This window comes from Martes martes, assembly GCF_963455335.1.
Source record: "Martes martes genome assembly, chromosome: 1".
Lineage (NCBI taxonomy): Eukaryota > Metazoa > Chordata > Mammalia > Carnivora > Mustelidae > Martes > Martes martes.
In genome coordinates, this window is record NC_137888.1 from 165035782 (window position 1) to 165061798 (window position 26017).

The 26017-nt window shown below is 40.8% G+C and overlaps 1 protein-coding gene across 4 annotated transcripts in view; it reads left to right on the top strand.

Annotated features, from left to right (window-relative positions):
• Positions 1 to 26017, top strand: part of TAMM41 (TAM41 mitochondrial translocator assembly and maintenance homolog) — a 50178-nt gene that overhangs the window by 12066 nt on the left and 12095 nt on the right. For 3 of the 4 annotated variants that reach the window (XM_080810133.1, XM_080810135.1, XM_080810136.1), the window contains 3 exons: positions 1607 to 1757; positions 15922 to 16067; positions 25416 to 25581. In XM_080810133.1, the coding sequence (XP_080666259.1) occupies positions 1607 to 1757; positions 15922 to 16067; positions 25416 to 25581 (463 nt within the window). The remainder of the gene's footprint in view (positions 1 to 1606; positions 1758 to 15921; positions 16068 to 25415; positions 25582 to 26017) is intronic. The other variant, XM_080810134.1, reaches the window with a different exon arrangement.

The following is a 26017-nucleotide window of genomic DNA, read 5'->3' on the forward strand; positions in this document are numbered from 1 at the left end:
GGGAAGATTTGGTGACAACACTAAATGGTTTACAGAAGGTGGATACATTTCAGATAGGTGAGGGTCCTTATTAGGGACTTGCAGACTCTTCCCTTGTTTATAGACAATCAGTTAGAAGCAACCTGATGGTTTAAAAAGATTATACCAGGAGTGTAAATTGGCACAAGCACTCTGAAGAGCCATGTGGCATTTCTACTTCTAACTATATACCTGCGAGCAGTGGTTCTCAAAATGTGAAGGTTCCTTGACCATCTGAGAACTTGTCAGAAATGTACATTTTCAGGCCTGTCTCAGGCCTCCTGAATCAGAAATGCTGGGGAATGGGCCTAATAGTATGCATTTTAATAAGCTCTCCCAAGGGGCGCCTGGGTGGCTCAGTGGGTTGGGGCCTCTGCCTTTGGCTTGGGTCATGATCCCGGGGTTGTGGGATCGAGCCCCACATCAGGCTCTCTCAGGGAGCCTGCTTCCTCCTCTCTCTCTGCCTGCCTCTCTGCTTACTTGTGATCTCTCTCTGTCAAATAAATAAATAAATAAAAATCTTAAAAAAAAAGCTCTCCCAAGTGATTGTTGGTGTTAGCTAAAGTTGAGAAGCTCTGGCCCAGGGAAATTCTTGTATTGTGCCCAAAGATAGAGAAGGAAGCTCGCTTCAGCTGAGGGTCGTATGCAGTATCTCATTTAATCTAACCAACAACCTTATCAATTTGGTTCAGTTATTAACCCCATTTTACTGATAAGTAATTGTGGCCATAGTCACAGAGCTAGTAAGAGATGGAGCTGGGTCTTGAACACTTTCCTAACTACAGTGCCATCTTCACAACAGAATCTCAGAGCAGACTGGAACAATTTGTATTTTAATGCATTTGAGGAAAGTCAAAGACAGCGCCTTCCACTGTGTATTCAGTAGAAAAATCCTTTTTATTGATCAAGGCATTCACTAGTACATTAAGTACTTTGCATTTATTATTTCATTCCATCTTTATAACAATTCTTTGATGCACATTTATCGCCATTTTATAGATGAGGACTTAAGTTCAGAGAGGTTAAGTAATTTGGTCAAATTCACGCAGCTAGTAAATACCTAGACCTGAGCCCATACCTACCCCCAAACGCATGCTGTTTCTACTGTAGCTAATTTTCTTTCCTTTTTTCCTTAGTCAGGTTCAAAATCAGTTCAAAATAAAACATGAAGTTCTTAGGTTATATATGGATAAGAATAGAGGTGAGTTCTAAATAAAGAAGTAAAATGCCTTTGTTTACCATAAAATTAAGTAAATAACAATGAGATTATAAAATTTAAAAATACAAAATTTCCCAAAGGATGTTTATTTCATTTATACTGACTTCTTTTTCAAAACCTGTGGAGAATTTCCTCATTTAAGAGAAGTATTTAGTTTGCTTTCTTTCCTGTATCATGATATCTTTGATTCTGGCAAAGAACACAAGCCTCTGGGATTCTTATTAGAATAATTATTTCATGTCTACTGGCCTAATATTTCAAGATCTTCAGGGCAAAGGGTTTGGGATAGTTTCACTGCATACGTGAACCCATAGCTTGAGCAGTAGTCCACTTTGACATTTTTCTTCTAAATGTTCTGCTTTTTTGCAGGTAAAAATCATAGCAATGAATGAGAATGTTGCTCTTAGGTCAGCCCTCGATAAAAATCTGAAGAGTGCTGTGACCACAGCTTTCCTCATGCTCCCTGAAAGCTTTTCTGAAGAAGACCTCTTTATAGAGATTGCTGGACTTTCTTATTCAGGTTAGTAGACTTGGTGCTCACGTTTTCTGCAGGAAGGAGATGCATTGTTTGAAGACCATGCATACAGACATCCGGCTTCTCACTCCCTGCTGGAGCTGCAGGCCCCCCACCCCCACCCCACTCCTGGATAGGACTGCCAGAACCCCAGGATTTGCCTCCTTGCCTCCAAGGGCTCTTCCTCTCCACCTCTGTATGTAAATCACCCCAGGGTAGTCTTATAGTTGTTACTATTAGTTTTCATTTGGAAACAATTCCAAACTGACAGAAAAGTTTCAGTAATAAACAAAGAACTCCCATGTGCCCTCCACTGCCCTTTGCCAATTTTAATGTTTCCTCGAGTTTGTGTTACCATCCTCTTTGTCCCAATGGTTTTCTAACTCGAGTGTGCATCCGAGTGCCCTAGAGGTACTGGGTGCACCCCCGCACAACTGCTTTGGCAGGTCTGGGGTGGAACCTAAGAATTTGTATTTCTAGCAAGTGGGTGAAGCTGATGCTCCTGCAGCGATCCCACTCAGAAAACCACTGCCCTCTCTGTACCTGTAAATATTATATCATGTATTTTTTTTCTGAACTGTTAGAGAGTAGCTCACACATATCCTGTTCCCTTCAGGCCAAATAGTTCAATATATGTTTCCCAAGAACAAGGACATTCTCTTCCATGACCACGGCACAGTTACCAAATTCAGGAAATTTCACACTGATACAGTACTTTTATCAGATTGATGATCCATAGTTCATATGTTGCAGTGATGTTCTTTCCCCCTCAAGCACACAGTCCAGTCAGGGATCATATTTATTAAAATGCCCTCTCTCTTCTATCTTTTAATCAGGAACACTTCCTTAGCCTTTCTTTGTCTTACATGACATTCACATTTTGAAGTCTTTGACCAGTGATGTTTGTGCCCTGATGAGCAGTTTTTTCTCTTCTAAGCAATTCATGAGGAGACATTTGAAGATCACGCAAATCTCCTGCTTCTTTTCAAACTTTCCCTCCTAGATCGAGCATTCGTTGAAGATTCATGCTCCAACCAGTCTTTACTATGATGGTTACAAGTGGGGACTTTCCAACTCCACCACTCCTTGCTCATTAAGAAAAAGCTTTCCCATCTTCCCCATTCATTGGTTTATTTATCTAAATCTTAACTTCCTTTCCCTTTCTTCTTAGACAAGTGTGTTCCTCAGAGATGTCAGGGGCCACTTCAAAGGAAGAAGGGAAAGCTGAGAGGATATAGCCTGGGGCCTCTCACCCTAGCTGCAACCAGAGGGGAGCTACCCTTCCTGTTTAATGTATTAAGGATCCATGTAAAATTTTATTTACAAAAAAAGTAGTCCGTTACTTTAAAAAGTTTGAAACCACTGTCTTAAATAAATATCTTCTTTCCCAACTTTTAAGTGTGAGTCAAAGAACTCTATGCTGAAAACATTTCAAAAGCAGTTTGCACATTTTCTGAATCCCTGTACAGATAAGATTTTATGAAACTATAATGCTGAAAGAGACTGTGAAGGCCTTGTTCTCAAGTTTTTTCCCCAAAATGCAGCTAACGGAACTACAGCTGCAGTTTTAACACTGGAGAGAAGGGAAGTGACATGCCCTTGGTCTTGGTCACTTACAGCTCCACATGGCAGCATCCCTGCCTTTCAACAGGAAATGGAGGGGCAGAGGCTGCTGTGGCTGGGTACCGGAATAAATGGGCCTTTGTGCAACGTGTGGGAAAAGGGGGTCACCCTGATAGGGTGATTCCCTCCCCTTGTTCCCTTGTGAAAAAAGATGGGCCCAAAATCTTTTATAAAGGGTTAACTTTGTGGGAGAATGATGCGGAGCCGATTTCTCCTTTGCCCACACCACTGCCACTCCTCCATTTTCTCCGCTGTGATCGACATCAGCGTAGTGTCAGGTGGATACCAGGAGTTCCTATAAATTCTGAACATTGACTCGAAGTGTCTTGAATGGCATAACTACTTTTACGTATTAGCAAATTTCAAGTTAGCATGCAAGCTGCTATCAGTCTTCAGTTGATTCTGCTTTGCCTCCTAGAAGGGCTGTGTTTTATATTCCTGGTTTCTCCTATACTGTGAGACATGTACAAAGTGTTCAGTGAATTCTTGCTGACTCGTAACAGTATCATTGTATGTTTTGCTTCTTTTATAATTTTTATGAAGGACTGGTGTGTAGCAGTGCTATACCAGACATAGTAGGTGGAGGGGGGGTAAGTAGAAAGATTAAATCAGTAGTGGGGGGGATAGATATATAGATAAATTGATCATTGATTCCATCATTGAATTCTCACACCACAACCCTGTTTGTTCAACAGATATTTCCTGTGTGCCTTCCATGTGCCACACAATGTGCTAGGCCCTGGGTATACATTGGTGAGCCTGACATGAGTAAGATTCATGTCAGGAGTTCGTGTTCCCTTAGGCAGAGGCAGATAGTAAAGAAGCAGAAAGGCCATTTTAGAGAGCACCAAGGGCAATAAAGAGAAGAAAAGAAATCCTGAGGAGGGTCACCTTTACCTTGGATAGGCAGGGAGGGTCTTCTAAAGTGGTGATGTCTGAGCCCAGATCTAGTAGTGGCAGGGAGCCCACCCTGAGCTGATGGGAGAAGGGCAGATGGGGAGAGCTGCTTCCTAAGGGGCAGGTCCTAACCTTGGTGCGCGTGATTCCGGCTTTCTCGGCTTCTAGTTTCTCCCATTTCTCATCTCGTCTCCTCTTGCTCCCTTGCCATTATATTATTTATTGCTTAACCCAGATTTGGATCTGAGAATTTGGCCAAGGATCCTACATTACTCATTTCGCTGAGGTTGGCTTCTTTTTACTGCAAACTTAGGACACAATACTTGGCACATCCTCTCCAGAGGGAACTGATTCCAAACCTGTGCAGTCCCCGCTTTATAAATGAGACATTTTCCAAAAAGCAGTCTATCAGCCAGTTGTTTAGAACTGGGAACATATTTTTCCACCAAGACAACAGTATATGATATTCCTAAGCCAGGAGACTGTATAATTTATGGTTACCTACTCCATAAAATAATGAAATTAGAGTAGAATAGTGAGGATAGGGAAGGATCTAGGCCCTACAGGTAGATACCTTTCATAGGTGTGAGACCTGCCCCAGGCTATGTGTTGAAAAGCAAGCTTTTCCTCCTTGATTTCTGAGAACCCAATATCCTTGGACTAATTGGATTCTATCCTGTCGGCAAACCTCCCAGACCCCCAGAATATTCCAAACTACAAATTAACTCACCAGTTTCATTTTTATTTACAACTTTGACATTTATTTTCCATGTTGCTCCTAACCTGCATAGGTCAGCATTTTTCCCTGGAATGGGGTAAGGATAGGGAAACAGGAAACAGCATCTCTCCATGTTATTGGACAAGCTCCTGCCAGTAGTTACTAGCAGAGGCAAGCTCTCTCTGTATTACTAGTAGTAATAATAAGTCCTTACATTTTATATAGTATTTAAGGATCACTTTGACTGGCTTGGGGGGTCGGTATTGATGACATTATTGTTGTAAATGATGGTGAGAAAGGAGTAGGTGGAAGATGAGAGCCTGCAGAATTGGGGAGGAGAAAGCTTTCTAATCCTTCGGTTATTCTTAGAAGTCAGCATTTAAGTAAACAGAAAGGGAAAACCAAATGAGCTTTAAAGGGTCACCTTGACCTTTCTCATGTAAGTACAAACTATTAAAATGACTAATTTTACATAATGATCCTAGTTTAACATTTATCAAATGAATCAGCGTCCCATACCTCATGAAGAATTAAAGCTATAATTTCTGCTCTAAAGAACTTCACATTAATAAACATGTAGTCATAGTGAGTCAGTGATAGACTTAAAAAACAACACATATAGAAAAGGCAGGGAGTGTGAAAGAACACAGCTTACTTAGGGAAGAAGGAATAGATTGATGTGACTGAAGTCCATGCCTCATAACGGGAGAAAATAGCACTTATTGTTATGTGCCAGGAACAACTCTCAATACTTCTGATCTAATAACTAGTTTAATCCTTGCAGTCTTCTTTTGATTTGCATGCTCATTTATTGCCCCGTTTTAAGATGAAAAAACAGAGGCCCAAATCTGTCTGGTAGGTTCGTGGGTGGTGGAGCTGGAATTGTAGCCCATGCTCTTCACCATTTAACTTCACCGCTTCTCAGGTATTTTGGAGAAGAGGTTAGGCCCCGGCCAGGCCAGACAAGGCATTGAATACAAAGTCAAATGAGACTGGAATTTGACATCCCATACACACCTGGGAGCCACAGGAGGTTCCAGACATTGTGAGATGGCATGAGATTTGTTGCTGTAGAAAGATCATTTTGCCAGCACTATGCAGGAAGGAGAGACTAAAAACAGGGAAAGGCCTTACTCATTGAGCAAATAAGGACAAGAGTCTCCTATGCCAAGCACTCTCTAACCTCTGTGGATGAAGGAAGTAAATCAGGCAGGCATTGTCCCTGACATTTTGGGGCTTTCATTCCAGTTGAAAAGTCAGACAGCAAACTCATGGCAGTGCTAGAATAAGGGAGGAAGGCCAGTGTGGCTTATAACCAGGGAAGACTTCGGTGGGAGGTGACATTTGAACTGAGCGCCAATGGATAAGGACCCACAAGGAGAGCCCACATGAGAGCTGTCTAGGCAGAGAGAGGTCTAGTTAGGACTGTGCCCGTGTCCAACCGGCCTCACGTCCTCAGCCCCTGGAACAGTGCTGTGGCACAAAGTGGCACAGCACGCTCTCCATCTTTGTTGGCTATTGATAGGGTGAGTGGTGATGAGGCCTTGAATTAGAGTAGCATCTCAGCAAAGTGCACAAATTCTTATGAGAAGAATTGACATTCAACCCTTAACTTCTTAAATTAAGTATCTTATTTTGTACCTTGCTCCTTTTTTTTTTCTAAGCATTCTACTCATGGAAGGCAGAATTAGGGAAGTGTTTAAAAGCTGGGGCTCTAGAGTCAGAGGTCTGGGTTCAAAACCTGGCTGTACTTTTAATTTTTTGTCTTCAGGCAAGTTTCTTAGCTCCTTGTGATTCAGTTTTCTTCATCTCTAAAAGAGGGTTTTATATAGATTAAATGCAATCATACATGTAAAGTGCTTAACACAGTGGCTGGCTCATAGGAAAGGCTCAGTAAGTGTTATCCATTGTCATTTTAGATACGTGTTTGTACTCACACAGCCACTTGATGTAGTAAAATGTAATAAACAAAAGAAAGGGAAAGACCACCGTCAGCCCTTAGTTTGAATACTGGCTTTGTAGAAGTGCTTGAACCTTTTGGAGCACTTTTTCTTACCTGTAAAACAGAATAACTGTCCTGTTATTTCAGTGAGATAATATAGAAAAAAGTCCCTAACATCATACCTCTTTGATAGTTGGTGCTTAGAAAATTATTGCTATCATTATTTATTACTATTAACATAGTATTCCTGGCCACACAGTTTTTTCTTAGGTTGAGACACCATTATTTGCTCATTCAGTGATAGATGGATGCTCAGGTTGGCTTCACTTACCATTGTTTTATTGATGCCACTGCTGTGAATCACTTTGGAGAAATTACTTTGGTAGGGGAATGGGGGAGAAGGGGTCACTAACTTCCTGGGATGTGTTCTCCAAAATGGAATTTTGTTGTTAGTTAAAAGAATTCCAAAACTTGTTACATGTTGACAAAAATTAGCAGGCATTAGAATCCACTTAGATCAGGTGGATTCATTTGGTCCTTTCCTGTCCTTAAGGAGTGAAAAACACCTTCAAGCACTCTTGTGTAAGAGAGAGAGAATGGGTTTCTTTCAATGCCAGATTGTCTGAACACAAGCTCAGCTACTTCTAGGAATAAGACAAAGCAAGGAAGTTGCCAGTTGAGTGATTCTTGGAGGAAAAAAATTAGAACTGGGTGCCAGTCCTCTGAAGTGTGAATAAACATCCTCATTTCTGGATCCTAGTAAAAGCCAGTAAAGAAACTTTTTTTCTAGAGAGCTATTGAGATTTATTGCACGAGAGTCGAACCATCTGAAACCTTGCAAGCGGTGTCATTGGATTACTTGAGTATTAGAGATAGACTGTTTGAGTAATTTGGAAGCATATTTCTCTATGTTTGGCAAGCTTGAGCTTTTGCTGAAGCCTCAGTTGGACCTCTATACTTAGTCACTGGTTAATTTCTGAGTACTCTAGAAGGGATATTAATCGTCAATAATACCTAATGTTTATGGATTACTTACTATGTGTCAGATATTGTTCTGTTTTATGTTTATTAACTCATTTAATTCCTGAATCTTATAAGCTACCTACTGTTATTGCTTCCATTTTATATTTGAGGATACTGAAGCCTAGAGAAGCTAAGTAGCTTGTCTTGGGTCAGGTAGCTTATGAGTACCAAGCTAGGATATAAACACAGGTGGTCTGGTTCTAGAACCATTTGCTCTTCTACAAATGGTCTATTGTGGTGGGTATCATTCCTGGTCCATGCCTGGGACAGGCTTCTCCCAGGTCCCTGGGTGGCTTATCTCCCTCCCCAGCCGCTCCCCTGCCCCCTATCCTGTCATCTTTCTCTGCTTGTGTTCTCTTCACAGCACTGTCTGAAATACTGATTATTTTACTTGTTCATTAGTTGGTTTGTCTTTGGTCTTTGTTCCACTACTAGAATGTAAAGGGCAGAAATGTTCCTCTTGTTTTGTCCTTAGAGTGGTACCTGACACATTCTGGGTGTTTAGTAAATATGTAAGGAATGAATGGATGAATGACTGTAATATTGGTTCCTTCTTGAACCAGTATCGTCAACCAGATTCCTCCCTTTCCCTTTCTACACTGATCTATTTTGTGTTCGCTAAAGTGTGAAAAAGAAAAGGTAATTCAAATTTATATCACCGTGTGCATCAGCTGTTTATTCCTTTTTTAAAAAAGATTTTATTTATCTGAGAGAGAGAAAGAGGGTGCAAAATAGGGGGAGGGGCAAAAGGAAAGGGAGAAGCAGGGAGCCTGACCCTGGGCTCTACTCAGGGATCCTGAGATCATGACCTGAGCTGAAGTCAGATGCTTAACTGACTGGGTCACCCAGGTACCCCAAAGCTATTTATTCTTATCTCATTGTCTTCCACATGCAAGTGGTATGATATGGTGTCTTTTCTGCAGCCATGGAGATATTTGGGGGAATATATTTTGAATGGTGCAGTAGACTGCCTCCTAGAAATACTGTCCTAGTTATCTGTGTTAAAATAAGTATTGTATTGTCCACATACAGAAGAATGACTTTGGGTCGTTTTCTCATACTATGCACAAAGTTAACTCAAAATGGATCATGTATATAAAAGTCAAATGTAAGACCTAAAACTCGAAAGCTTTTAGCAGAGTGACTTTGGGTTAGGCAGGGGTTTCTTAGATATACACCAAAAGCACAAGCAACAAAGAAAAAATAGATAAATGGGAAGACTGTATGAAAATTAAACTTTTGTGCTGTAAACAATACTCTCAAGAAAGTGAAAAGGCGGGGGCGCCTGGGTGGCTCAGTGGGTTAAAGCCTCTGCCTTCGGCTCAGGTCATGATCCTAGGGTCCTGGGATCGAGCCCCGCATCAGGCTCTCTGCTCAGCAGGGAGCCTGCTTCCTCCTCTCTCTCTGCCTGCCTCTGCCTACTTGTGATCTCTCTCTCTGTCAAATAAATAAATAAAATCTTAAAAAAAAAAAAAAAGTGAAAAGGCAACCAATAACTTGGGAGAATAGATTTACAAATTGTATATCTGGTAAGGAATAACACCAGAATATATAAAGAATTCTTGGAATGCAATAAAAAGACAAATAACCCAATATTAAAATAGGTGAAGGATTTGAATAGACAGGTTTTCAAAGAAAGTATACAAATAGCAAGTAAGCACTTAAAAAGATGCTCAACATCATTAATCATTAGGGAAATGCCAGTTAAAACCCCAGAAATGGTGCTTCATACCCAGTACAATGACTATGATCAAAAAGACAAGAACAGATGTTGACAAGGATGCAGAGAAATTGAAACTCTCACGCATTGTTGATAGGATTGTAAAAGGGTGCAGCTGCTTTGGAAAAATAGTTTGGCTGTTCCTGAAGACATTAAACATAGAGTTACCATGTAGCCCAGCAATTCTACTCTTAAGTATCTACCCAAGAGAAATGAGAACACATATATACACAAAAACCTGTACACAAATGTTCATCATAGCTTTATTCATAATAAATAGCCAAAAAGTGGGAACAACCCAAATGTCTATCAGGTGAGGAGTCGATTAAAAAAATGTGGTACATAGGGGCACCTGGGTGGCTCAGTGGGTTAAGCCTCTGCCTTCGGCTCACATCATGATCTCAAGGTTCTGGGATCAAGCCCCGAGTTGGGCTCTCTGCTCCGCGGGGAGTCTGCTTCCTCCTCTCTCTCTGCCTGCCTCTCTGCCTACTTGTGATCTCTCTCTCTAATAAAAAAGTAAAATCTTTTTTTAAAATGTGGTACATCCATCCAATGGAATATTATTTAGCCATAAACAGGAATGAAGTTGATACATGGTACAGTGTGGTGAACTTTGAAAACATAATGCTGAATCATAAAAGACCACTTATTGTACAATTCCATTTATATAAAATGTCCAGAATAAGAAAATCTAAAGGCAAGTAGATTAGTCTTTGTCTAGGACTGGGAATGGAAGGATGGAAGGAGACAGAGAGTGGCTGCTAATGGGTACAGGGTTTCTTTTTGGGAGGCCAAAATGTTCTAAAGTTAGATGGTTGCATAACCCTTTAATATATACTAAAAATACTTTAAAAAATTGAATTATATATTTTACATGGTTGAATTGTGTGGTATATAAATTATATCCTTAAAAAATAACCTGTTATAAAATGAATATTGGGGCCACCTGGGTGGCTCAGTTCGTTAAGCGTCTGCCTTTGGCTCAAGTCATGATCTCAGGGTCCTGGGATTGAGTCCCACGTCAGGCTTCCTGCTCAGCAGAGAGTCTGCTTCTTCCTCTCCTTCTGTCTTCTGTCCCTCCCCCTGCTCATGCTTTCTCTCTCTCAAATAAATGAGTAAAATCCTTTAAAAAGTGAATATTATTTGGGGCACCTAGAAGGCTCAGTTGGTTGAGCATCTGACTTCTGATTTTGGCTCAGGTCATGATCTTGGGATTTTGAGATCCGCATCAGGCTCTGAGCTCAGCATGGAGTCGGCTTGAGGTTTCTGTCCCACTGCCCCTTCCCCCTGGCATGTGTGTGGGCCTTCTCTCTCTCTCTCTCTCTCTCTCTCTCTCTCTCAAATAAGTAAATAAATATTTTTTTTAAACGACTGTTATTCTGCCATATCAACATCCAGTTTGGGCTACTGTTCTTAAACACTACCACATAAGAAATACCCACTTCTGTAATCCACACTGAAAAGATCTGTTTTCATAGCACTAACTGCCTCAGGTAGGGCAAAGATCTTTATATCTCCAATATCTGGCACAGCTCCAAGTACTTACTAGCCACCCAGATATTTACTGAACTGAAATAACAGCAGTATTGCAATGAGTTTAAGAGGGAAAAAGTTAGCCAGTTTTTCTTTTCAAAGACTTAAGGCTTCCTCTACCCTGCTGTCCTTTCCACATCCCATATGCATATCAGAGCAGCAGTACTATCTGCTTTACTACTTACAAAGCATTTACTACTGCCTTAACTCATTTAAATCTAAAAATAACCTGGGCACCTGGGTGGCTCAGTTGTTAAGTGTCTACCTTTGGCCCAGGATCCTGGGATTGAGCCCCATAACAGGCTCTCTGCTCGGTGGGGAGCATGCTTCTCCCTCTCCCACTCTCCCTGCTTATGTTCCCTCTCTCACTGTCTCTCTCTCTCTCTCTCTCTCTCTGCTAAATAAATAAATAAATAAAATCCTTTTTAAAAGTAAAATAAAATGATAAAAAATAGGGGTGCCTGGGTGGCTCAGTGGGTTAAAGCCTCTGCCTTCAGCTCAGGTCATGATTCTTAGGGTCCTGGGATCGAGCCCTGCATCGGGCTCTCTGCTCAGTAGGGAGCCTGCTTCCCCCTCTCTCTTTGCCTGCCTCTCTGCCTACTTGGGATCTCTGTCAAATAAATAAATAAAATCTTAAAAAAATAATAATAAATAACCTAGTGAGGTCAGTGTGATGGTTACAGCCATTTTACAGATAAGAAAACTGACTCAGAAGGGTTAATCTCCAGTCACCCTAGAACACTGCCAGACTTGAAAGTCAGGGTCTTTCCACTGGGCAGTGCAGCCCCTTACATCCCTACATTCATAATAAGGCCCCTGGCCATTGGTAGCATGCTGGAATCACAGAGCAGGCCGACTACAGATGCTTTACAAGCCTCTGGGTTTATTTCATTTCAAAGTCGAAGAGAAATCATCCTTTTGGTTACCCATTGTTATTAGACTGGCAGTTTTTTGGCTTGAGCAGTCAAGAGTTAAACTTACCAGTAGAGGTATAAAATAAAAGTCAGCAGTCCGGGGGCGCCTGGGTGGCTCAGTGGGTTAAAGCCTCTGCCTTCAGCTCAGGTCATGATCCCAGAGTCCTGGGATCGAGCCCCGCATCGGGCTCTCTGCTCAGCGGGGAGCCTGTTTGCCTTCCTCTCTCTCTGCCTTCCTCTCTCTCTGCCTGCCTCTCTGCCTACTTGTGATCTCTGTCTGTCAAATAAATAAATAAAATCTTAAAAAAAAAAAAAAAAAAAAAAAAAAAAAAAAAAAAAGTCAGCAGTCGGTTTTTCTCAATCCCTGTGTTTTGTTGCAAACATCTCTTGAGGTAAGAAAAATTGATTCTTATGATCAAAATGCTGGGTCATGCTGTGCCCACAATTTTATTCATTTTGTTCAGAAGACATGGGTAGTAAGCCCATTTGCTTGCTGTTCCCTGTGGCTGAGCTAGTTCTGCTGCACAGCGGTTGGAGAAATTCAATTCAGCAGACGTTTATTGATGTGCCTTCCATGTGCCAGGCAGTGCACAAGGAGATGGAGATACCGGAATGAATACACCCCAGTCCTTGTTCTCAGAGCGTCCAGAGTATTTTCCAGGCCCTTTAATCATGACATGCAGATGCTCTTTAGGGGAGACTTTGGATTAGTTTGTTTTACATTTTGGTAAAATACAGCCACTCTTAGAAAGTTACTGTCTAAAATATAAGAACTCCTTGTTGAATGTACAAGAAGAAGAAAAAAAAAAGACACACATGTTTAGAATTCAACGATGATCAGAGCTGATCTTTCACTTCAGAGCCAGCCATGTTGGATTCAGAGTTGGGTGACATTTTTTCCCTTCCAAGATTGATAGAATCCATTTATAGGCTCTAAATAAAAGCCTAAGGATTTACACGATTGAAAGTTAACCCAGCTGCCTCTCTATGCACATTTGCCAAGTTAGCACGTCTTTGTACCCCATGCATCTATTTAAAAATGCTAGAAGTAATATGGCAACATTATGGAAGTGAGAGAAATGGAGGAAAACTGCCAAGTACAGTTGTACTAGTCACCTAAAATGTCACTGCCCTGATACCAAGAGGTGGCTGTACCTTTGCACGTCAATCTCCTCATCTATAAAATTGGGAATACTTAGTGCCTTCTTTAGGAGGCTTTGCCAGGACTAAACAAGTTAAAGCGTATAAAGTATAAAGCGTGCATCCCCCCCAAAAGCCACAATAAATGTGTACTTTTTAGAGTAAAAACATTTTTATGTCGTCTTTTTGTCTCATTTTTCCTCTTTTTGTACCAAGTTGTTTTCTTGTTGTACTTTTGTTTTCTTAGTTTCTTACTATTATATGATCACTTTCCATCTTGCTGTGTGTGGTTATTATAATGTTTAATGGTTGCACACTGTTTTGTGGTAGGATATGGCATTACCATTGTAACTTATCCATTCCCCTGTTGTTGGACATTTGGGCTGCTTCCAGTGTTTCAGTATTATAAATAGTGCCTCAAGAACAGTCGTATGTATGCAGTGTATTCATTTACTTACTGGGAAGTCTCAGGCCCGTGGCTTCATCTCTGTCTTTGTTGCCCTGATGCTAAATGGGGATAGAATAGGTGTCTATCTGAGAGGACAGGGATGTGTGGATTAAATGAAGAAATACAGCAAAGCACTTGCATCAGTACCTGGCTCTTACCAGGTGCTCAGCAGACATTACCTCCAGAACTCTGGGTCTGTTCCTTTAGGATTGCCCTATAGAGATGGAGTTGTTTCATCCACTGCTTTCCGAAGGATTTTACCAGTTTAGGATCTCAATGGTATTATGTGAAGGGACCAATTTCTCTACACCCTCACAACCCCAGGATTTAATTGTGTAACTCTCTTTCCCTTCAAAATGTAGTGAAAAGAGATGCCTGGGTGGCTCAGTCGTTAAGCATCTGCCTTTGGCTCAGGCCATGATCCCTGGGTCTGGGGATTGAGCCCCACATCAGGCTCGCTGCTCAGCAGCGAGCCTGCTTCTCCCTCTACCCTTCCTGCCTGCTCTGATTTCTCTCTGTCTTACGTTCTCTCTCAAATAAATAAAATCTTCTTTAAAATAAAATGAATAAAATAAAATAATAGTGAAAAAATAAGTTTGTCCATATTGGGGCAGCTTGTTACAACTGAAACTCTCTTCTGCTCACTGCCCTGAACAGACCTCATGTCACAAAGGTTGGATTGCAGAGGCTGTTTTTATGTTTGTTTTCCTAAAGCTTGTAGTCCCCAGCTGCTTTCCACGAAATTGTGGTTTAAGTTGGTCCTCTAAACCTTTAAAACCCACCATACTTTATTCCTTACTGAAGTACATAGTATTGGTTATCTGTATTTTTTCTAAAACAAAGCAATAGTTTGGTCTAGTAATATCTGTTGTGACACATAATAATTTCAGTGATTCCCTCCTCTTCTGCCCACCCCACCCCCCAAGAAAATGAATTGGCAAGGGTAACCATATGTTTTGGGGTTTGCCAGTTTTTACTTATCCTGGTATGATTATCCATCACACCCACTTCACCCTCAAAAGCAACCTAGTTCAAATGATGAATTACACTGTCACCTGATTGCTAGGAATTTGTTAGCACCCCGAGGTACCTGCCTACTCTTACTACCTCACTGTTTTCCTGGATGACTTTCTACCTGTCAGGAAGGTTTCATCACAGTGCTCTTACCAGCCTTGACCTGGGAGGCCCTCACATGCACCCAGCCTGTTTTGAACATGGATTAGCCCAGTAGGGCTTCCCTCAAGTTTTCACATTTCCTTATCTTTTTTCCTCTACACCTGGCCGATAACTGTCAATGGCATAAGCAGGCCAGGGCACCTCAAATTTGTGTCAGAATTGGCTCTTTGTCCTTCAGAACTGTTTATTGTGCAGCTCAATTCATCCCACAGGCAAGTGTAACATTCCTCATTTCTTACCATTTGCGATGTAAAACATGGTATCTGCTTTCAAGAATTTCATCTTAAATGTAAACCTCTTCTTACTAGGAATCTTTTTTTTTTTTTTAAGAATATGGACTTTTTTTTTTTTAAGATTTTATTTATTTATTTGACAGAGATTACAAGCAGGCAGGGGAGGGGGGGGGTGGGCGGAGCAGGCTCCCTGCTGAGCAGTGAGCCAGATGCAGGGCTTGATCCCAGGACCCTGAGACCATGACCTGAGAGGCAGAGGCTTAACCCACTGAGCCACCCAGTGGCTAGGACTCTTAACACTTGCTGCTCTTGTCCTTATCAAATATGATAGATAAAGTTCTTTATATTCATAAAGTACCTCAAAGCCCTTGCACAAACACAGCAAAGAGGTTCAAGCTGAGTAAGCAGTAGTAAGGACACATCTAAGGTGACATACAGCCACCAGTTCCATGATTGGTCACAGAATTTTGCTCACAGGATGGAAGATTATAAGTATAGGTACATCTGCATTGGAAAAACAAAAACAAATCAGCTTCTCAATGATGATTACCTTTTACACTTAGGTAACTGCATTTTAACCGGAATAAAGGGCTTTATGATTTGAGAGGCTCCGTTTGCCCCTGAACAAGTGCCTACATTTCTTGGGTAATGTATTATTCACAGTTTTAAAGAGGAAAAGCAAATGATTAGAATGTGGGATGCCACCATCTTGAACTAGCATAGGATGAATATGGGGCTATAGTTTTGTAGGTCAGGATGTGGACTCTCAATGGAAAATTTGTTTTTCCATTTGTTTTAACCAGGCGACTTTCGGATGGTGGTTGGAGAGGATAAGACAAAAGTGTTGAATATTGTGAAGCCCAACATAGCCCACTTTCGTGAGCTCTATGGCAACATACTACAGGAGAATCCCCAAGTGGTATATAAGATCCAGCAAGGCAGACTGGAGGTAAACTGTATGTGAGAAATAATTTATATTGTTTCTAAGGCAAGAGCTATTTTAAGAGGAATAAGGGTTAGAGCAATATGATTAGTGTGATAACATTTACAGTTTATAAAAAGTAGGTTTCATATGTAAACATACTAGTCCATGTATTTGGAATAATGCCAAAAGTAACATAAGAGACAAGTAATAAGAGGCCACCTTTGGGAAAGGGAATATGGGGCTGATGTGGGAAAGGACCTGTCTTTACCATGTGTATCTTTTTTGCCATTTGCGTGCTGATTACCAGTCATTTTGTCATTTGCGTACTGATTACCATATGCGTACTGATTACCAGTCAAAAACAAGTGAAAATAAATTCTCAGATTCTTCATTCCCTAACCCACTTGCCTCCCCAGACGTAACCTTACTGACAGTTCGGCATATATTCTCCCAGATCCTCTTTTTGTGTGCATTTTTGTATTTATTTGTCCATATACACATGTATGAAGAAGTTTGATCTTTTTTGTTTGGTTTAGTTTTATGTAAATAGGCTCTCACATATATTTTTCTGATGCTTATTGTTTTCCTCACTCGTTGGGTTTATTATATCTTGGCTTTCCTTTGATACATCAAATGAAACGTTCTTTCTGAGTATCTTTTTAAAAATTATATATATATATTTTAAAGATTGTATTTATTTATTTGAGATGGTGAGAGTGAGAGCACGAGCAGGGCAAAGGGCAGAAGGAGAATCAGAGTCCCTGCTGAGCAGGGTGCCTGATGCAGGGCTTGATTCTGGGACTCTGGAATCATGTCCTAAGCCAAAGACAGACGCTTAAGCGATTGAGGCACCCCTAAAAATTGTATTATTAAATATTTGAAAGTAAATATTAAAGAACTTTTCCTTTGAGGAAAGTAATTTGAATTTAAGATTTTTTAAAACTCTAGAAACCACAGAGTTGTTTTTTATGTTTAGCACAAAGAACACTGTATTTTAATGCTCTTCCTCTTCCAAATAATAGGGGCAAGTAATACTATATTAAATATAGAATTAATGGAATCTTTACAACTGAAAGGGAACTTTGAAAAAAAAATAGGAAGTATTTTTTTAAAAAAGAGAGAGTAACATGAAATGCCCAGAATACCCACCATTCAGTTGAACACATTTTGTAAGTTTTTAAAATTTTTTACTTTTCTCAAAGTAATGCATGCACATGGTTTAAAAACCAAATGGGACCTCAAGGTTTATAACAAAAAGTAGCAGTTCCCTACTCAGCACCTTCCTGCTTCACAGTGCTTCTTCCCAGAGGCGACTGCTTTCATCTCGTTAGCGGTCCAATGTTTACCTTTATTGTTTTTAAATAATATGATGTCACTGTTATTTGTTGATTTTTTTTTCTGTTTTATACTTTATTTTTGTCCTCCCTCTGTGGAAGATGAAGATTTTTTTACTTCCTTTTGTCACTCCCATCAACATGCTCTCACGGGTACACACTCGCACGCACGCACTTCCCTTCCCGCCTCATTCCCTCTTGCTCCACGTACAGTTATTTCATAATTTTTGGTTAAGTTAATGTTTGCTATTTACATTATTGTGAATTCTTCATTGCTGGAATTCTTCATTGCTGGGATACACTACTATGAAATCTTTCCTGTGCAAATGTGTTTTTCTTGGAGTTAGTAATTTTCATTTTCTTCATTTCATCATTTCATTCTCTTCATTTGCTTAATTTTTTTTTGCTTTAATTTTTTTTGTACCTGTCACTAATTGATACCCTCTTACAGATCTGTATAGCTTCTCTCATTATAGACTAACAAACACATCAGGTATTTTCTGTTTCTTGTTTTTCTTGGGGGTGTTTCTTCCTGGAGCTCCGTGTGCCCTGTTCTTTCTGGACTGGTTTTCTAGCCTTGTGGCACAGCTCTTCTCCTGGAGCATCATTTCATTATCACCCTGAGGGTTCTTTCCGCCTGTCTCCTTTCCTAGGTTTTGGTTTTCTGCATTTTTTGTCTTCTTTTTTCATGGTTACACTTTAATTTTGGTGAAATATACCTTTTAGTACTTCTCTAACATAGGTTGTAAGGAAGGTAAATTTTTTGAGACCATGTACCTCTGCACATTCTACTCTTGCACTGATTGATAGTTTAAGGTAAGTATCACATTCTAGGTTGGAAATAATTTTTCCCTCAGACTTTTTAAGTCACAGCATCCTTCTTCTAGTTTCTAAATGTTGTGTTAAAAAGTCCAGTGACTTTCAGATTGCCTGTCCTTTGGATACGACCTTTTTAGCTCTCAGATAGTGTTTAGGATCCTTTCCCTTTTTCCAGTCTTAAATTTCATGATGGCTTGTCTTTGTATATGTGTTTTTCACTATTATTCTGGCACTTCATGAGCCTTTTCAGTCTGGAAACTCTTGAGCTCCAATTCTAAGAAATTTTGTTACTTCTATAATAATTTCTTCATATCCATTTTCTTACTTTGCTCTTTCTGGAATTCCTGTTAGCTGGTTGTCAGACCTCCTGGTTTGATCTTTTTAATTTTTCTTTTCTCCTTCCTTTTTCTTTGGGGTTTTTGTTCTCCTTTCCAGAGGAATTTTTCAAATTAATCTTCTAGCACCACTATTAAATTTTTAATTTCCTTTGTTCTTTTTTTCTTATAGCATCCTGTTTTTGTTTTCCAAATGCATTATCTTTTATCACCCCTTTAGTGGTCTTCATTATAATTTTTGAAGTTTGGTTTGTTTTTTTTTTAAGATTTTATTTATTTATTTGATTTATAAGATTTTATTTATTTATTTATTTATTTGATAGAGATTACAAGTAGGCAGAGAGGCAGGCAGAGAGAGAGGGGGAAGCAGGCTTCCCGCCGAGCAGAGAGCCCGATGCGGGGCTCGATCCCAGGACCCTGGGATCATGACCTGAGCCGAAGGCAGAGGCTTAACCCACTGAGCCACCCAGGCGCCCCTAATTTTTGAAGTTTTATCTTCTTATTTACATTATTACATATTACATATTATTACATATTACATTTACATTTTACATATTTACATATTACATATTACATTATTTCTATTTCTCTTACTGTCAGAATCTGTAGGATTTCTCCAGAGACATCATCTATTCCCGGTTTGGAATCAGAAAAGATAATGTGCCTAGCTGCCAACTTTTGGAAAACTGAGCAAGGGAAAGGGGCTGGGAATTTTCTTTAACCCTGAAGATATTTCCAAATTCCTCGCTATGGCCTGTGAAAGTCTGCATGATCTAAGTCCTAATTGATCTCTTATCCTGGGGAAGCTTACAAGAGTAAGATTTATGGACCGAATTACAGTTCCCAGGATACTGAGGTTGTCACTGACACCCCCCCTGCGCCTTCCCGTACTACACATTCCAAACTCCCCTCACCCTTACTAGCACTTGTGCTGGGCTAGACAAGGTAGCCCAGACCCTCATCCCTAAGGCATCTGAGACCCTGTCACCTTGCCCATTTTAGGCTACAATTGTTGCCCTTTCCCTTTACCATCAAAATTGGGCAAGGGGTACTGAGAGATGTGTACCAGCAGCTTTACCCCAGATGATCAGGATCAATTACTTCTGCCACTGTGGTGACTCCTTTCTGTGTCTGCTGGACTTTGGGCATGGGATCTGAAGAGAGCGTGTGGCAGTCATACCTTTAAAGTCTTGAAGTTGTAGGCATGGGAGGCACACATTTTCTGAGTGGGTCACTGGGAACAATGGGAAGCAAGGCTACTTCTTCCATCCCTTGGTTCCCAGACGTATGCATTCTACTGATTGGGAATGAGGTACTCTGTAACAGGCATTAATTTAGGATGTGTACTGCACCCCGTTCTCACCGGGTATCATCTCCAAGCTGCTGGCTCACCTGTTCTTCATTGCTCTGTCAGGATTTTTTAATGATGGAACTGTTAGCATTTGGGGCTAGATAATTCTTTGCTGTATGGGCCCCAGATTTCCTCTATTTGGGAACTGCTCTATCAGTCTGGCGGCTTTGGTGAAGTATATGGTAGTTATAGTGGAGCCATGGTCCTGTGCCTGTTGCTGTACCTCTGTCCCTCTTTTGCTCTAAGATGAGTCCCATAAGTGATGTTCCTTGGTACAACCATGTTGGTGAAGCAGGCATCCTGTAGGCCTTGTCATGGTATTGGCTAGGTCCTGTGGGCAGAAAGGGCAAACCCATGCTCAGAACATGTGTTATTTCCAATTAAGATGAATTACTGTCCCTTCCCAGATGGAAGGTGTCCAATGTAGTTAAAGTTCACCAAGTGGCTCGTTAGTCTCAAGAGATGGTCTTATTATCAGGTTCTCAGCATTGGCTTCTGTTGCTGTCAGGATAGACTTTAACAACAGCAGTAGCTAAGTCAGCCTTGGACCTAGGCGGAACCTTGTTCCCTGCCACCATGGCTACTCCTTTTATAAGCCATTGTGCCAGAGGCTATTGAATTAACTGGCTGAATTGTTCTTTTGGTTATTGTTGGTTCTTCTGTGAAGGATACTTTCTCGTGGACATTAGCAAAATACAAAGATCTTCACACTTTGTGCATGCCTCCTGTACGTTCATCCACATACCTCTTTTCCCCAGTTTTTTGTCTTTAGTCTTCCAGTATTTTTCCTTTCAGGCCTAGCCAACCAGTGAACCATGCTTCATTCCCATGGGTCTTTGTATATTCTTACCCAGGGCCGCTTTGTCCATGTAACTACCTGAAGCATACCCATTTGGGAGGATTTCCCCTCATTGGTGTCTTTCAGGGCTGTCCCTGAGTGAGGCTGTAATGCATCATTTTTGGCTTTTTCATACCAAGCCAAGTGATCCCTGGAGTAAACTCATCCTTTATCCACCACAAGCCAGTCACAAGGGAACCTCCATGTAGCCATATGCATGAACCAGTGGAGAAATAGGATGGCGTGCACTGGTGCAACAGTGCCTAGTCAATGGTATGGGGCCCAGGTTTCCTGCGTGTGCAGCTTACTCGTGCCCTTTGGCCTTACTTATGTTGAATGCTGGTGTACCTCTTCCATCTTACAGTGGATTACTGTTGAGCCTGCCTGACCTTAGCAGTTGGTGAATATGAGAGATCTCAGTTCATGATGGGCGTTTCCTGATGCATGGTCTTTTATTGCTCCACGGTTAGAAGGGTCTCATATCTGGGAGCTGATTTCAAATGATGTATTGTTCTTCACTCCAGAGGGCATGACCTTGCTCCAGAACCCTAGCAGTCTACATTGTGATTCTCCTACTGAGGGCCTACCACAAGCTTCCTGTGGCTTCTTTTTTTTTTTTTTTTAAGATTTTTATTTATTTATTTGACAGAGATCACAAGTAGGCAGTGAGGGGGCGGGGCAGGCTCCCCGCTGAGCAGAGAGCCCGACGTGGGACTCAATCCCAGGACTCTGAGATCACGACCTGAGCCGACGGCAGAGGCTTAACCCACTGAGCCACCCAGGTGCCGCTGTGGCTTCTTTTTATACCAAAGATACCTTTAGCATTATGGAGTGTATAGGGTTGTGTGGCCCAAGTGAGGGCCTGCTTGCTCTGCTGCCTGGATCTGTTGTAGAGCTCTTTTCTGCTCTGAGCCCACACACCTGGCATCCTTTCATACCGCTTCATAAATGGGTCTGAACATTACACTCAAGTGTGGAATCTGCTGCCTCCAAAACCTGAAGAGGCTTATCAAGCATCATGCTTCAGTCATCAGTGAGAGGTGCAAGATGCACAAAGTTGATCTTTACTTTGGAGAGGATGTCCCAGCATGTGTCAGACCACTTAACCACCAAATTTTTCGTTGATGTGGTAGACTACTGAAACGTCGTAGGGTTTATCTTCTACCCCCTGGAGTGCATTTATCTACCGGGCACTCCAATGTACTTGCCTCTGTTGCTTACCAGGTAACAGTAGCAGCAAAACATTGATGAAGTGGGTCAGCCCGAGATTACACGGAATGGCCACACAGTCTGGTTTCCTTGGGGGATCTTACAACAGAGAATGGGAGAATTAACAGAGCCCTGAGGCAAACATAGATGTACTATTGTCTGTCTCATGAATGCGAGCTGCTTCTGATCCTCCTTCCAAATAAAGATGGAAAAGAGTGCATTCCCTGTTCTTGGCCCCATCCAGATACCTGCAGTTCTGTTGACTTGCTCTATAGATTTACCGCATCTGGCACAACAGATGGAACTGGGACTTCCACTTGGTTGAGTTGTGGTAGTCTGCTGTAATCTTCCAGAACACATTTGGATTTTGTGAAGGCCAGACTTAAAGGAAGTATGATGGAGACCATTAGCCTTTGTATTAGTCAGAGTTCTCCAAAGAAACTGAGCCAGTAGGATAGAGAGAGAGAGAGAGATTTATTTTAAGGAATTAAATTTTGGAGACTAATGAGTTTGAAATGTATAGCGCATGCCAGCAGGCTGGAGACCCAGGGAAGAGTATGTTGTAGTTTTAAGTCTGAAGGCAATCTAGAGGTAGAATTCCTTCTTTCTTGGAGACTTTAGTCTTTTTTCTTAAGGACTTTGGCTGATTAAATGAGGCCTTCCTGCATTATAGAGGATAATCTGCTTTACTCAGAGTCTGCTGACTTAAATATTAATTATATCTTTAAAAAAATCTCTTAAAATAACATCTGGACTAATGTTTGACCAAGCAACTAAGCACAATAGCCTACCTAGCCAAGTGACACAAAATCAGACATCACACCTCTGTATCCTTTAGGTGTACAGATAACACTAATACTCTGCCGTTCCTCCTGAGATGTGGTGTTTGTTGTTGTTGTTTTTGTAATCACTGTCTTGTATAAGAGGTAAAATGGCAGCTTCAGAGGCTTCCAGTTGGCCTTCCTTAGTATGACAGCTCTAAAATACCAACACAGAGTGTGCTCATTAGGACCGCTCCTGGTACCTATTGTGTAGGATCGGGATTGAGCGGATTTGAAACAAGCCCTCATCTGATCCTATGATGGCACTGTGGAACTAGGTGGCCTTTCCTGGTTGTCCCATCTTGGGGCAAAGAGGCCAGGCCTTTGTACTACTGCATTGTCCAGTCATTGGGTCCAAGCCCTCCCTTTGGCTGAGGACAGGTCTGGGAGGGACTCTAAGAGAGGGATTCAGCCAACTTTCCCAGCAGCTAGTAGAGTGGATACCTTGGCCCTTAAGCCAGGGTCTGCATGGTATAATGCAGCATCCAGTATCCTGTGAACACATGTGCTTTTTTTAAAACATCAGCTTTATTGAGATGTAATTCACATACCATAAAATTCAGTGTTTTTTAGTATATTCACAAGGTTGTGCAACTACCACTACAGTCTAATTTTACAACATTTCCATAACTTGAAAAAGAAACCCCACATCCGTTTGTAGTTCCTATCTTCCCCAACCCACAGGCGACCACTACTCTGTTTTCTGCCTCTATGAATTTGTCTATTCTGGACACTTTGTACAAATGGAACCATACAGTGTGTGGCCTTTTCTTATCTGCTTTTAAAATGCAGTTTGACTTCCACGATTTTTTTTCAAATTCTTCTCCTTTATTTACTGACTCTCATGATTTAACTGAATGCTTTTACTTCCATGTTTTAATGAGAATCAAAGAGGATGATTACACAGAATTTAGCAATTTATTTGAAAATGTCACCTAATGTTTTGTTTTTCAAGCAAAAATTCCAGTGCATTCTTTTCCTCAAGAGAAAGCAGTGGCAAATACTATTTTTTAACTCTTGATATTACTCAAGCCATTTTGGTATCTCTGAAATTCATAGATAAAGTCTTACAGAAATATAAGATCCTTTTGACTAATCTCAATTCTTAGCCCCAATATATGAGTACATAAATGTTATTTCTAACATATTTTACAGTAATAGCCACATTTTTTAAAAAGATTTTATTTATTTACTTGACAGAGAGAGATCACAAGTAGGCAGAGCAGCAGGCAGAGAGAGAGGGGGGAAGCAGGCTCCCTGCTGAGCAGAGAGCCCGATGCAGGATCTTGATCCCAGGACCCTGAGATCATGACCTGAGCTGAAGGCAGAGGCTTAATCTGCTGAGCCACCCAGGTGCCCCATAATATCCACATTTCTGTCATTTATTGAAACAAAGCTAAATAGAGTACAAATTCTTTGGATTTAGAATCATTTTAATGATAAATATGAAATTTAAAAAAAAAAAAAAACCTTTACTGGAGCCACTAGATAATAGAACTTTGCTCTTCTTTGCATGAATTTTATAGAAAACTAGAAAATCCAGACATTAATACTCAACAAATTATTTGTTATATGAAAACAAGTGGTAGACTGAGTGAAACATGTTAATAAGAAAGTTAGTCATATCTGGAAAATCTGAATCTAAAATTTAATCCATTCATTTTCATTTGTCTCATTTTTTCTTACTCTTCTCTTAGTCCAAGTTAAAACCTAAATATTTGTTGAAAGAATACAAGACGGATTCTTACCTGAAAAATAATGGGATGAGCCATTGAGAGCGGTGCTACTGGTTCTCACATTGACAGGCAGACAGTGTCTACATGATTTTGTAAAAACTTAGTTTCGTGAAGTAAAGTATATTAGACTAGGAGTTAGGGAAGCTAGGTGTGGCCTTGGCTCTGTGGCTAACTTTGGATTCAAAGTAAAATCTGATGCGTAGTTTATATGTTTTATTTCTGTATTTATCTTTCAACTTGATGTCCTTGGAATATGTGGGGCACAGAAATCACTGGTGTAATTTAATCCTCCTTAAGAAATAACGACAACGAAGTTTTATTGATGCACGTATTCATTCCTTACTCAGCCAGGGTTTTTGACTACCTACTATGTGCCAGAAGATTAAAAGCAAATAAACTTAGACCTTGTCTTCAGTTTATTCTTACAGTTAATGAAATACGGCCTGGTGAATAAAAAGGCCCAGAAGGCAGGAGGCACGAGGTTAGAGGTGGCTCTCTCCCAGTGGCGATAGGACCCTGGTTGTGCCACTCAGTGCCCCGGTGTTTAAAATGGGAGAGAGTGAGTACCTGGATTTGCTGAGCCTCAGTGAATGTTAGTAGCAGCCTCAGTTCCTTCAGCTGCTGGATGTTAAGGCCCATAGAAACTTCAAAACTGAGAGTCAGAAATTAATCTTTGAAAGAAGCTTCTATACTTTTTTCATGTAAAAATGGACCATTATAGGAAAGGAGTTGACCTCTTTGAAGGAACTTAGCATCTGAACTATTGTGCATTCAGTTTCAGAAAGGAGCAAGTCTCCTTAGCGTTCTGCCCAGTCTAGGGAATAGGTTCAGTGTATGTTTATGTGACTTGAAAGAGAACCCATGTGTCTTTGAATCTTTATAAAATTCAAAGAACTTTGCATAGACATTATCTTTTTTTCCCCCCTTAGATAGATAAAAGCCCAGAAGGACAATTCACTCAGCTAATGACATTGCCCAAAACCTTACAGCAACAAATTAATCATATTATGGACCCTCCTGGAAAAAACAGAGATGTGGAAGAAACTTTATTGCAAGTTGCTCATGATCCTGACTGTGGAGAAGTGGTGCGACTAGGTATGTTTCTGGATTTGACGTCAAGGAAATGCTGGCCATGGGTAAAAAGCAAACTGTGTGACTGAGATGTATTCTTTATTCTTCCTTGCCTGGTGAGAGGGAGAGACAGATTGTCTCAGGGAAGAAGAAAGCACTAACAATCTGGGGTTTTTCCAAATCTAAATTGTCATTTGTTTGAAGTAGGGTGGTGAAAGTACTTCTGTTTTCAGATTCCTGGATCTTAAATCACTGTCAAAGGAGAAAACAATGTTTGTTTTGGTTCCAAGAACGTAACTTCTAGAAGTTTTTCCAAAGACTCCTCCGTGTCCTTCATGGTGGTCTGAGAAGGAAGGAGACTGGTGATATTTTTAGTGCTTTTATAACATCAGGAATACAGCTTTCACCAGCCGACTCCTGTTCAGTGTGTCTCATCATGTGTTTCGTCAGTTCCCTCTGA